The sequence below is a fragment of the Amphiura filiformis genome, chromosome 6 (assembly GCF_039555335.1).
Source record: "Amphiura filiformis chromosome 6, Afil_fr2py, whole genome shotgun sequence".
Lineage (NCBI taxonomy): Eukaryota > Metazoa > Echinodermata > Ophiuroidea > Amphilepidida > Amphiuridae > Amphiura > Amphiura filiformis.
Window position 1 is genome coordinate 73926570 of NC_092633.1, and position 14522 is coordinate 73941091.

Sequence of the window (14522 nt, forward strand, 5' to 3'; positions counted from 1 at the left end):
AAGGTCTATCAGTAGCTATCAGTGACATGACAGTGTAGACATTTTCTGAAAAAAGGGGGTCATTCCGGGTCATTCGGTGTTGGGAAGGAGAGCAAAAAATAGGGGGAAATGGGCAAATGATTAGGCTCGCACATAAATACTATACAACTTTTGATTAGAAATTGGGAAATATTTTAATCTTGCCCCTTGTGATTTTGGAGCAGTTAAAACTGCACGTTTTAAAATAAATAAAAAGTTGTCATTGTTTTGTAGCATAATTTTGGATTTTTTTTCAAAAAGATTTCAAAAACAGGGAAGTGATTTATAATGCGCTATCCAGCAAACACGAAACGTTTTTGACAGCATTCACAAAATGTTAAAAAAGGTTTATATGTCGGGTTATATAAAGGGTATAAAAACGTTTTCATAACAAAAACATCATTTGTGAAAACTTACTGCAAAATATTCTAACATAATGTTATTGAAGTGTTGACAAAATATTTGGCAAATATTGTTTGCAAAAATCATTAATTACAGTAACATTTTGACAACATTTTAAAATGTCGTTGTATAGTACAGAGCGTGTTTTAAAACCTCAGTACAGTTTACAGGAATTTGCTGACCGATGAGCCAGACATAGACACACCATAAAAAAACTTAAAACCATTAAGCAACTTTCCCCGTTTTATCTCTACATAATCATATGACCAATTTTTGCACGATTGCACGAACAAGTATATACCTGCATGCCTAAAGCCACCCAATACTTCCTGGCAACACTGATTAGTATATATTTCGATGCTAGATTATTTTTCGCGAGCAAGTCCCGCCTAGGCACGATTGCACGAACAAGTATATCTGCATGCCTAAAGCCAATACTTCCTGACAACACTGATTAGTATTTCGATGCTAGACTATTTTTCGCGAGCAAATCACGCCTAGGCACACAAGTAAATTAATACAAGTAAATTAATACACAAGTAAATTAAGCCGTTCAATTTCCCGTGAGTTTTTGACCGTAAAATTTAGATACTTCTTTTGTCTAATGAGCACGTACCCACGTACCTGGAGTTTTGAAGTCAAAAATTTACATAACTTACGAAAACGAATACGAATATTCACTTGCTTCAAGTTATTATATTAGTAAGTGACAAAAGGCTAGAATAAAAGATTGGTCACACCTAGGAGGCTAATAGCAATGACATTTAAAGGGGCATTTCGTGATCCACAGCCTCATCCCCCCACTTTTCTCAAAAAAAGTTGAGATTTTTATATCGCTGGAATACTCTGGCTACATATTGTTTATGTACAAAATATTTCTTGCAGATTAATTCGTTTAGCAAAGATATCGCGAAATTTGAATTTCGTTCTGGTGCACCAGAACGAAATTACAACGTATTGTCTATGGAGCAGTGTAATACACATAATCATGCATAACTCGCAAACGCAAAATCGGAATCAACTGACATTTTGGGAATATGCTTTTTTCGTGGATATGTACTGAAAAATGTCATAAAAAGAGGATGCTAGGATCACGAAATACTCCTTTAACGGAAACAGAAATTGAAAAGAAAGTGTTGCAAGTCCTCGAATCTTCATTAATCATGTTAATTTTATTTTGAATAGAAATCACAATAGGCATGGTAGGATATCTTTGGAATCTCTTTTCCGTCCAATTTGGTATATATTTTCGAGGTAAGCTTTCAGGCGCACATCCTCTCCTAGTTCCCCGATGCGATTTGGTGCATGCCGCCACTGCCCACTCAAATCACTGGGAGGGGTGTTGACGAGGACTAATAAGAGCGATTGATAAATTCATCGATGCCATTTTGAAATTATTTTTCTAATCCAGTCATTCTCATACTGTATTCATAAAGTTTTTGGCAAATGCATCGTCCCTTGCAAGATTGGATTCCTTTGCCACCTGACAACCTGTGAAATATCGACCTGATAGACTCGGGACGGACTCATCAACGGCACAGTAAATGGTGGTTTGAGCGCCAGCTTCAGGTGGCATCAAAAATGGCCTGCAGAGAGAAGAAAGAAATATTGTAATTACGGTGTTTTACAAGTCTTCTGGGCTTCTTCTCACCTCATACATCTCAATTTGTGTAAGTTTTGTTAATGCATGTTGTAACTTAAAATGAAGTTGCTTTGATTTTACTGATACGAACCACTATAATACCCGATGGGCCGATCCTAGTACAAGGAACAAATACGTTGTCCTCATTTTATAAACTGATACTAGCTTAAGGGATCTAGAATGAGCGTTTATTGCGTTTCGACAGTATTTTTGTGGGACATGAGAGCACCTCAGACCTATCGAATTGCATTCTGAATACGAAGCATGTCTTTCTGATATCAAATAATTTTCATTTTTGAAAATCACAATATAATACAAATTTTATGACAAATTATACAAATTTGATATTTTTCAAATTTTTGATATATATCAGTCCTCGAAGTAAATTATAGAAATCTAATGATATATTCTTAAAGTGTATGTAGCTGGGAGGAAAAGCCGACGGTCAATTGAAAATTTTGACCTTTCATATTGAAGATATGTATTTTTTTTCCCAAAAAGACCTAATTTTTTTTGGTGTTTTTGGAAAAAAATCCATATATTCAATACGAAAGGTCAAAATTTTTAATTGATCGTCGGCTTTTCATCCCACCTACATACACTTTAAGTATAAATCATCAGATTTATAAAGTTTACTTCGAGTACTGTTAAATATCAAAAATATCAATTTTAATGATTTGCCATAAAATGTGTATTAAATTGCGAATTTCAAAAATCAAAATTATTTGATATCAGAAGGACATTCTTCGTATTCAGAATGCAATTCGATATGTCTGATGTGCTCTAATGTCCCAAAATAAATACTCTCCAAACGTTCATACCCCAGCCCTTAATGGCGAGCGGTCCGAATTTTGAGCCATAAAAGTTTACGTGGTGAACTAGGCCGATCCCGGGGCGAATATACAAGTATAGTGTGGTTTGATATGGATACAAAGTAGGGCCTATACATATTCGCCGAAACGACAGACACAAACTGACGGTTCGTTTATGTTATATTATAGGTAGGCTTGTTTGGGGCCTAGGTTTAGAATAAGAATTAGGTTTAGAATAAGAATTAGGTGTAGAATAAGGATTAGGTCAAGGGCCTACAGGTAGTAGGCCTACAGCTTCATATTACGCCTACATACCATAAAACAACAATACTCGCTTGAAGCTTCCATCTCGTAAAAGCACTTCCTGCGTTTTCCATCCCGCTTTGCAACGCATTGGTCTGTACGTAACCTGGATGCAAGGAACAAGTAGTGACCCCGGTTCCTTCGAGTCTTTTGGCAAGTTCACGCATAAACAAGATATTTGCTGTTTTGGTTTGTCCGTAAATTTTGACTGTTCGTGTGCCAGGTTCTGCGTTCTTTTGACGAATATAAAAGAACTCATCTTGGTTTTTGACAGCAGAATGCATGGATGATGATACGGTAATGATTCTGCTTGGAGCAGATTCTTTAAGTTTGTTAAGAAGCAAGTGGGTCAGTAGAAACGGTCCATAATGGTTGACCCACATGATGAGGTCATGACCTTCTACCGTCACACCCGGTATTCCATCTGCAATTCCTGGGATATAAAGAAAATAATGCAATGGTGATTATTTCATTTGATATTGGGATATATAGGTCTAATTGTCCAGTGCATCGACTTAAAAAAGGCGGGCCGTGCCAAAAAATCAGGTTTGAAAAAAAGAAAAACACAATTTCATATTACAACATTGTACATAAGGCTTTAAGTCTAAATATGGTGATTCTTTGAAAGAAAGGTCTTATACATTGCGTTCAAGGATAGCTGTATACATCTTCTCTGGATGAGAAGGCCTACTATAGTAATATATACCTGCATTATTTATAAGAACGTCTAGTCTGGATTCCTCCTCCAGAAAGCGCTTAGCAAAACTTCGGATAGAATCTGGACTCGCCATGTCTAATTGTCGAAAGACTACATTCTGACTTCCAGACCTTTCCCTGATCTCCTTGACTGCAGGTCCTGCTTTGAGTGGGTTACGACAAGCCAGTATAACCCGTGCTCCACGCCTCGCTAGGTCTATGGCGGTTGTTTTACCAATGCCTGCATTACCTCCTGAAAGAATTTAATTTGAGTTAATTTGAGTTCCGGAATTTGAAGTTCATTCATTTCTTCTCCACCTTCAAACAGCACTAGACTCAATAATACTCACCCACACCTACACCTACATATCCATATTTTGTTTGTTTTTGGTCAGTTCTTTTGGTTGGATCGCCGTCGGACAAGTTTAGAACTGTCAAGCTTTCGTCAGGAGAGGCTCTGACTTCTTCAGGACAAAGTAGCTAAGAATGTGACATGTAGGCCGCCCCTTGCCTACTGGTGGCTCTGAAAAAGAGCCGTTCATTGAAGACTGCCCGTTGTCAACAGAGAACAAGCACACCTCGCCTATCTGCTAATGAAAAGGGTTTGGTGATCTGTGATTGGTTTTTGGTCAAAACCTCAAGTGTTCCCTTCATCCAATCAGAATTTTTTTGTATCGAACGAAATCTAACAAATAACAGCAAATAACGTAATTCAAGGCGAATGTGGTAAATCTGTTGAAAACTTTACCATTTTCGCCTGTTTTGTCACACAGTTGTAAATTCAATGAACTGTGATTTTGCTAAAGAGCGCTTACTAATTGATATGAGTAGGTTGCCTCGTATGCATCTTTGTGTGATTATTAAATAAATAGGCTACCCCCTTGCCTATATGAGGTCGGTGATCATCGACTGTCCTTGCTGTAAACATGGTAGATAGTGTTTATTATCTGGAGGTATCCAGGATGGACACCTTGCTATTTGAGGGCTGTGATGACTGCCTGGATCTCAATGCTATCAAAAGCTTTTTCGTGGTCGATGAATCCAAGGCACAGTGGCTGTCTATATTCACCCATCTTTTCAACAATTTGGTTGATGACGTGAAGGTGATCCATGGTAGAATAGCCGCTCCGAAACCCTGCTTGTTCGATGTCCCTAGGTTGGTTGAAGTCAAGGATGCTGGTAATCTGATTTGTGAGTAGGTGTTTGATAGTAAGCTGATGTGTATTGGTTTGGATACATAATTATCAAGATGAATAATGGCTGTTGCGTTTGTGTATATGTCCTCCATGATTTGTACATATCTAACAGACCTGAGATTTGCAGACGATGTTGCATTAACAGCTGCATCAGTTGAGTATATGGGCGGGACACATAGCTCGTAGACGACAATAGATGGACAATGAGGTTAACGTAATGGCAGCCAAGAACAGGAAAGAGAAGACGGGGAAGACAAAAACGAAGATGGCGTGATGATCTCACTGGGTACAACCTGGGCAAGAGAAGCACAGAACAGAAGCAAATGGAAGCTACTTGAGGAGGGCTACATCCGACAGTGGGTGACACAGCCTGTGAGGTGAGGTGAGGAGGTTTGATAGTAAGCTGATTGGTCTGTAATTCTTCAAGTCTTTGATGTCACCTTTCTTGTGGATGAGAATTATAAGCGCATTATTTCAACTGTCCAGTGTCTGGTTAATCTGGATACATAGTGTAAATAGCTTTGCAAGCTTTGCCTTTACTATGCGCTGCCTCCATCCTTGAGAATGTCGACTATAGCACTCTATCTTCTCCTGGTGCTTTACCTCTTTTCATGTCATTGAGAGATTTTTCAACTTCATCCTCTCCACTTGGTGGTATATTTTCTTCTGCACTCTCAACGTCTATAATTGGTGGGAGTTAATTGGACTTTGCTGGAGTAGAGATCTTGGTACAACTCTTCACCCGCTTAATGACTAGTTCTCTGTCTGAGATTATGTTTCCGTCTTCCCCCCTTCAGGGCTTTAATTTTGAGATTTTCCAGTGGCAAGTTCTTGCTTTGCTTTCTTGTAGCTTTGATGACTGCCTGGATCTCAATGCTATCAAAAGCTTTTTCGTGGTCGATGAATCCAAGGCACAGTGGCTGTCTATATTCACCCATCTTTTCAACAATTTGGTTGATGACGTGAAGGTGATCCATGGTAGAATAGCCGCTCCGAAACCCTGCTTGTTCGATGTCCCTAGGTTGGTTGAAGTCAAGGATGCTGGTAATCTGATTTGTGAGTAGGTGTTTGATAGTAAGCTGATGTGTATTGGTTTGGATACATAATTATCAAGATGAATAATGAATAATACCCATCTTTTCAACAATTTGGTTGATGACGTGAAGGTGATCCATGGTAGAATAGCCGCTCCGAAACCCTGCTTGTTCGATGTCCCTAGGTTGGTTGAAGTCAAGGATGCTGGTAATCTGATTTGTGAGTAGGTGTTTGATAGTAAGCTGATGTGTATTGGTTTGGATACATAATTATCAAGATGAATAATGGCTGTTGCGTTTGTGTATATGTCCTCCATGATTTGTACATATCCTTCATTTACTCCAATCTTTCATTTGTTTCACTGCCACTTCCACTTCTCTTACTGTTATACTTGGGAGGTCAGTTTGATCAGTTGATTTACAGTTTGTATCTGTCTTGTCCTGATTTGATTTTGAACTGTACAGATCTTGGTAAAATTCTGCACATACGTCTAGAATTTCTTCTCTATCAGTTGTGATGTTGCCATCCTTTTGTCTCATTTTGCTTATTCTGGTTTTCTTGCTGTTCAGTTTTGAAATCTGTTTTAGTCCTTTTCCGCTCATCAGGATGGTTTCAATTTCTTCATTTCTTCTCTTTCTGCTTCTCTGTCGCCTCTTCTTTCTCACTGTTTTGACAAGCTCAGCGTATTCAGTTTTCATTCCAATACACATCAAAAGAGGTGTAAGACAGGGTGATACAATTTCTCCAAAAATCTTCACAGCCTAAAACCGAGAGGAGTCAACATTGACGGAGATTATCTAACAGACCTGAGATTTGCAGACGATGTTGCATTAACAGCTGCATCAGTTGAGTATATGGGCGGGACACATAGCTCGTAGACGACAATAGATGGACAATGAGGTTAACGTAATGGCAGCCAAGAACAGGAAAGAGAAGACGGGGAAGACAAAAACGAAGATGGCGTGATGATCTCACTGGGTACAACCTGGGCAAGAAGAACAGAACAGAAGCAAATGGAAGCTACTTGAGGAGGGCTACATCCGACAGTGGGTGACACAGCCTGTGAGGTGAGGTGAGGAGGTTTGATAGTAAGCTGATTGGTCTGTAATTCTTCAAGTCTTTGATGTCACCTTTCTTGTGGATGAGAATTATAAGCGCATTATTTCAACTGTCCAGTGTCTGGTTAATCTGGATACATAGTGTAAATAGCTTTGCAAGCTTTGCCTTTACTATGCGCTGCCTCCATCCTTGAGAATGTCGACTATAGCACTCTATCTTCTCCTGGTGCTTTACCTCTTTTCATGTCATTGAGAGATTTTTCAACTTCATCCTCTCCACTTGGTGGTATATTTTCTTCTGCACTCTCAACGTCTATAATTGGTGGGAGTTAATTAGACTTTGCTGGAGTAGAGATCTTGGTACAACTCTTCACCCGCTTAATGACTAGTTCTCTGTCTGAGATTATGTTTCCGTCTTCCCCCTTCAGGGCTTTAATTTTGAGATTTTCCAGTGGCAAGTTCTTGCTTTGCTTTCTTGTAGCTTTTGTTATCTTCAAGAGTTTTCTGGATCATCTTTGTGTTGCGTGCTCGGATTTCATTTGTAATTCGCTTCCTTATGGTTTTGCATAATTTCATTTGTAATTCGCTTCCTTATGGTTTTGCATAATTCTGTGAACTCGATATGTTGGATTCCAATCGTGTTCTTCATTTCCCGTCTCTTTTTCTTCATTTCCTTTGAAATCTTGTCTATCTTCTGTGGGTCTTTTTTCCCTGTTGTCTTCAAAGCACAATCTAGTAGGATTGTGTTTGTAAGTGTCTCACAGACATCTAGGTCTTCTGCTTCATCCTTCAGGAGATCAAACTTGTTTTGCAGCTTCATCTGCAATTCTTCTTTGTTCTGTTTTAGTTTGCATTCTTCTCTTTTGTACTATAGTTTGTATCTTTCCAATGTCAAGTTGATGGAGATCCTTGCTCTTACTAGTCTGTGATCACTCCCAGTGTTAAAGCGGTTAATAACTGAGTTGTTATTGGGATGTTATAAAATTAGTGCATATATCGCCTAGCAAGATTGCAAGGACTATGTATTTTAAAATGTATATGAAAACTGGAGGTCGTCCCAGTATTGAGCCCTGGGGTACACCACTTACCATGCTTACCATGAAGTGATGTAACATTTTCATAATAAATATTGCTTTTTATTACATAGCATTGTTTTTGATTAAAACATTAAAGCATCCGTTGTGTTTAATTCGTTACAAAATTTTGGGAGAAGTCGGTACGACATGTATGCAGATGCAGATTTATACCCAAACAATTTATACATGTATAGGGGCCGTTTTTGTATAAATGAGTACAACTTTGCCTATTTTCATAGCATCGGGAACTGTTCCACCACTAAAAGCATTAACCAAAGTTTCGAGGAAAGGTGATAGGCCTATTTCATTTACAGTGATTTTAACATGTTGTTGTTGTGGTGTTGATGTTGTGGTGGTGGTGGTGGTGGTGGGACTGGTTTTTAAATAAGAATCGTAATTGCATTCTGTTGCAATACCGTAAAAACTCGATAGTAGGCCTAATATCCGGGAGTACTAATAGGCCTATCAGCATGCTATAGGCTTTTTAGCGTGCTTTGAGCCTGGTCACTGGTCAGGGCCCTATTAAAGCAAATCACACATACAATAAACACCGTATCATAATCATTGGTATAAACTTTAAATAGCCTACTCAATACAATTTATGATAGGCTAGAAGTCACATGGGGTCATAGCATAGACGATGTTAGCTGCACTGACTGTGTAGTACATAATTATCTGATGCATGTAGATATAATAGTATTAAACCAAAAACGTTGTACTTACCTGTAACGATAACGGTTTTTCCCGTAAGTTTTGCTTTACTGCGACAGTACTGTGCACGGAAGTATTTTATGTATATGAATCCTATGCCAAAAACAGCTGCAGTGATAGCCCAAATATTAGAGCCAACCATATTGGCTATTGCAGAAGTTTATTGCTGCGATCACAGCATTTAAATCACTAGCCCGGCTTGAACTTTAAAGCATTTTAGGTAACTTGAATCGCATGTACCTTAAGAACTGAACTTTATGAAATTGATAAATAGCTACACTATTAAACACACACATTGTGACCATTATCAGTGCAGCAGTGTTATATATAGTCCCGGTATATAGTCCAGTGCTTCTTTGTTGATCTTAGTTGCAGTGTACACAAGTGCTGTCTGGATTCATTCATAAGTGTCGAAGTTCAAAACTATGACCTTTGTTCGGTCGTCCGTTTAATTGTGCATGCGCGAGCCTGGGGAAACATCCCGCAAATTCGCAGCAACAAGCATAATTTATTTTCATGTCTATTTTCTTATGGTCTACGCCACACCAACTTCAAAAAATAATATTAAAAGTTTATTCGAGTTTATCTATAGGTTAACAATCACTCATAGTTTGAAATAATGGCTTAGAAATTTCCTCTTAGGCCATCTTCTTAATTCAATCCTGTGTCTCAAAGCTGCCGCTCGCATTAGTATAGTAAAATCGTGCGCGTAGTCCTCTTTGAAAATCAAGAAATTGTTTTTTTATCTCTTTTTATTTTTTTTAAACAAAAAGGCGAAAATAAAACTCAAAATTCGTATTTGATTTCAAGTTTTTGATTTTTTTGCAAATTTTGGACACGAAAATAATAAAAGAGAAGAAGAATCATAAATGGTTTGTAGCAGTGACCTTTTTGTCTACTTTTCCAACATTGGATATTTTTTGCACCAAATGCTTGTCCGAAATCCTGTACGGACACATAAACGGTAAAAACACCGCATTAGGTTTTCGATTTCTCACAAGCTTTGAGGCGCACATCCTCTCCTATTCCCCATCCAGAAGGGATTCCCATCCTGGGAATTCTGACTCAGATCGGGAAATCCTCCAAATAATGCTCAGATCGAGCGCCAAATAAGTTAGCAGTTCAGTTTTCCCAGCTTTCAAAAACAATAGGCAGAGCTGGGAATCGAACCCGGGATCTGTGAAATTCTAGAAAGAGCATTTCCAGATATCAGTTAATTTTATGGTAGGCCTAAGCTTAAAACACATTGAAAACGATCAATTGAAGTCACAACATTAAATCACCAAAGCGAATGGTAACGTATAGGCCCTAGGTATGTGGAAAAGAACTGTATAAACAATAACAAAGTGTGCCCTTCTCATAGGCTTAGGAACCGGGGGCTTGAGCCCCCTCAATAATTTTGGTGCAGGGGCTGGAATACCTTTCAGCCCCCCCCCCCCAATAATCCTAGGTGAACTTAAAAATTGTGATAAAATAGAGGGAAAAGGTGTCTTTGTGACCTACATTTTGTAAAATGTTCTGACTGCGATCTAGCACAGCATTTTTTTTTTCAAGTTTCAGGCCCCCCCCACATGTTGAAAATAAGCCTATGCTTGGCATGTCGCTTTTTTGAAATATCACCAAAAATATCAAATTTTTTAAAAACAAACATGAACATTCCAAAATAAATACCTCCCGCTGTGATCTGGAACTCGTTGCTTCCTCTCTCCAGTTATCTGTACTTCAAGTTTTCCCATATACCCCGCCCCTTAAAGGAGTATTTCGTGATCCTAGCATTCTCAATTTATGTCATTTTTCATTAGATATCCACGAAAAAAACCTATTCCCAAAATGTCAGTTGATTCCGATTTTGCGTTCGCGAGTTATGCATGATTATGTGTATTACACTGCTCCATAGACAATGCGTTGTAATTTCGTTCTGGTGCACCAGAACGAAATTCAAATTTCACGATATCTTTGCTAAACGAATTAATCTGCAAGAAATATTTTGTACATAAACATTATGTAGCCAGAGGTTTCCAGTGATATAAAAATCTCAACTTTTTTTTTGAGAAAAGTGGGGGATGAGGCTGTGGATACATTCTGCTGTTTGTAATAATTATGTCACGCTTGTCTTTGGCCCTGGTCTTTGGGGTGTACTAGTATATGATGTGGCTTATGATATTTGAATGCCATGCCATGTTTCCTGAATGCACGTCTCGCTCGATGAGAAAGTCCCTCTTTGTAAGGGAGGACAATACCTCTGGTGGTTGTCTGCGACTTGTCTTTTGCTGAGGTGTCGCATAGCCCCAGGGCTTCTTTGATTTTATTCTCTTCAACCATAGATTTTAAATACCAGGTATTTAAAATCTATGCTTCAACAAGCTTGTCTGTCTCTTCCGTGATAACTTTGTCCTTTCTGTCATTTCTGTACGAATGATACTGAGTTTGTGGTGTAGTGGGTGGTGGGATTGGAAATGAAATGAAGGTATTGATCTGTATATGTGTATTTTTTTCGGTAGACTAAAAGTTTGACTGAACCGCCCTGCTTTATAATAATGAACGTGTCAAGGAAAGCAATTATTTAGGAATGGAGTTGACAGCAAACTGGTAAATCTCATTGAGAAGATGTATGACAAACCAATCATTTGTAACGGGAAAACTCACTGTCTGGTTTGAAGTTTCAGTTAATGAGATTTGCTGTCAACTCCATTATTGATCTTAAATAATTACCTTCCTTGACACGCTCATTGCTACCCCCCAGGTGAACACAAGTTATGAATGGCCAAGTTGACCAAAAACTTAGACGTACGTGTAAGATGGCATCTTATACGTGTAAGATTGCATTTTGTGCGTTTAAAGGGGCATTTCGTGATCCACAGCCTCATCCCCCCACTTTTCTCAAAAAAAGTTGAGATTTTTGATATTGAGTAAAAATTGCCTTCAGATAACTGAGAAAAGTAGCCAGAAAGTGGGATAAATCGGGCTGTGACCATGACGAACCAACAGTCAATTCCTGCTGACAGAGTTTCGGCATATAATACAGGGCATTGTAGCACTCCGATACAAATTTAGAAAATGCCTCGTTTACGATGTTGGTGGCGAGTTCTCCTCGGCAAATAATATCGCGTATCGTTCATCACTAAAATCCAAATCTTACAGGTTTTTATTCATACGCATAAGGGATGGTCATAACACATCTACAGGATTGACCTCAGTCACGGCCAATGGAGTGATACGATTGGCGACATAAGGGTTGGAATTAAATTGCGACTGAAGTTTTTTTTTTTTTTTGCCTCATTTTGTTCAGCTAAAATTAGGCCGTATAAAATTAATGTTTTGGTTCTCGTCCAGAGGATTTGCATGAATTGATGAGGGAGGGAGGTGTTTTTTTGTTTTTTTTCAATGTAAAATTAGCATTGTCAGTAATTTCGGTCTTCTCCAACAGTGCTCGAGGAAACGATGAGGCCCTTTTTTTCAAATGTGAAATTCTGAGAGATAAACCCCCTAGAATACCACAAAAAGACTTGGAAGTGATGCTTGTTCTCTAACTTATTTATATGTATGAAGATTTCATAAATCATTCCAAAGTCTAAAAAAATTGAAAAATCTATAAAAAAAAAAAAAACAAATCTGACAAATCCCAGAAATTGAGGAGGGAGGGGACGAGAACCAAAATATTAATTTTACACGGCCTTAAAAGACTGAGGATATTTCTGAGAGTGGAAACTAATATTTTGTGGCAAGTAATACAAATCTATTTCTTATGGAAATATCACATGCATGGGTTTGTAATTGTAAAGATTATCAGCCCTACTGAAATATATGCATACTTATTTGCTTACTTGCTTCCGGACTTGCTTAAAGCCATATTATAACATTTGCTGAGGAAGACGCCCTCACTGAATTTTTAAAATTCCCTTTTTACACGATTAAATTGTACTTTATTAAACCAATATACCCTGCAAAAATCAAGACTCTAGGTGCTGTAGTTTTGTCAAAATCCGATATTTTGAATAAAACGCCGGATTCGGCGCTTTATTATTACGATGGAATTATTAGTCGAACGCATACACGACAGTACGTACACGGCGTGCGGGACGGTGATATACACAACAAAGGGTCGTACCACAACATGACCGAAGGAGTGGTACGTATTGGCGACATGTGCGCTGCTGGTAAATTCCAATTTTCTTTGCTTTGCCGTAGTTGTTCGGCTCAAAAATAAAGGGATATATCTGACAGTAAAAGCTAACATTTTATGGCAAATAAATGCTAATCTATTTTGTTTGAAAATGTTATAATATGGCTTTAATTCGAGCGGTGTCCTCGAACTGTGATGGCTTTCCATCTCTTCCTGTCCTCCATTGCTGTCCTGAAATCTGCTGCCGCCAGTCCAGTGTCTTCTTTCAGAATGTCTATGTGCGTCAGAGCATGTCTTACAGGTTTCCGGCCCATATGCTTAGGTATCCAATGAACCATTTTGATGCGGGCTCCTCTCATCTGGAACAGTGGCCAGTAAACCGGATTCTTCTTTCCCTGATCTTGAAGCTTACATTTGGATGATCTCCATATAGGTTTGCATTTGTCATATAGAAGAGTTCTTAGGATCCGGGTATAACAGCCATCCACCATCATTGCAAGTTTAGAGGTGGTGGTCCAGGCTTCACATTCATAAAGCAGCACCAACTCAACTGTTGCAGCAAAGATTCGAAGTTTGAAACTCTTGGTAAGAGTTGACTTCCATACGGTATTTTCTTAAGTTTACTGCACGCCCTCCATGCTGCTGCTTCACGTATCTTCACATCCCTTTCTGTGCTTTTCATCCAAGCGCCTTGGTATTTGAAATCATCGACCTCCTCTAGTACTACACCCTCATTTTGTTGTGATGCTTTCTATCCTGTTCTTTACTTCCGTTCATCTTCAGGCCCACTTTTGCAGCGGAAGTCTCAACTCTGTGAAGCAGTTCTTGTGCTTGTTGTATTTCCTCAGATAACAGTGCAATGTCGTCAGAACAAGCAAAGTCTGTCACCACCACTGGGCCAACTCTCCTGCTTTGCCTCTTTTCCAGGTGGAATCCTAGCTCCTTTTCACTTTCATCAATAGTCATTCTCAGTGCAAAGTCGAGGACAATCACAAACAGGTTTGGAGCAAGGGTATCTCCCTGAAATACCCCTGCTAAGATTTCAAACAATTCTGTCTCGCCACCTGGTGACCGTGATATTACTTTGGCTTTGGTGCTTTGGTATATTTTGCCAATAGCTTCAACAATGAGTTCCAGAATACCGTAGGCATGGAGTATCTTCAACATCTTGCCTCTACGGATAGTGTCGAAAGCTTTCTTTAAGTCGATGAATGTTATTATCGCTGGTATGTTGTGTGGCTTCACCTATTCAATCAGCCTACATAGTGCACGGATGTGCCCAACATAGTCGTTCTGGCAACTCTAAATCCATTCTGATTTGCGTGCACACCCCCTGGTTACACACCAACCTTTGCCCCAGCTATGGGTCAAATACATGTAGCTGAAGTAGTTCACTACCTAAAGAAGTACAAGAGATAGTATCCAGTAAACTGCAAGAGGGTGTAGTGAT

The 14522-nt window shown here is 38.8% G+C and overlaps 1 protein-coding gene across 1 annotated transcript; it reads right to left on the minus strand.

The window, feature by feature from the left end:
* Nucleotides 1-1573: 1573 nt before the first annotated feature.
* Nucleotides 1574-9164, minus strand: LOC140156008 (dehydrogenase/reductase SDR family member 13-like). The gene is made up of 4 exons (XM_072179068.1): nucleotides 8962-9164; nucleotides 3884-4126; nucleotides 3190-3610; nucleotides 1574-2006 (listed from the first exon to the last, which is right to left on the minus strand). The coding sequence occupies exons 1-4, from the start codon at nucleotides 9089-9091 to the stop codon at nucleotides 1838-1840; spliced, it is 963 nt and encodes a 320-aa protein (XP_072035169.1). The 5' UTR covers nucleotides 9092-9164; the 3' UTR covers nucleotides 1574-1837.
* Between the last annotated feature and the right edge of the window lie 5358 nt (nucleotides 9165-14522).

Excerpts from the sequence above, each read along its gene's own strand:
- LOC140156008 (XM_072179068.1), bottom strand. The coding sequence starts at position 9,091 with ATGGTTGGCTCTAATATTTGGGCTATCACTGCAGCTGTTTTTGGCATA. Across the intron at positions 4,127-8,961 it reads AAAAACCGTTATCGTTACAG|GAGGTAATGCAGGCATTGGT; the intron begins GTAAGTACAACG and ends AAATTCTTTCAG. Across the intron at positions 2,007-3,189 it reads GCGAGTATTGTTGTTTTATG|GCCATTTTTGATGCCACCTG; the intron begins GTATGTAGGCGT and ends TTCTCTCTGCAG.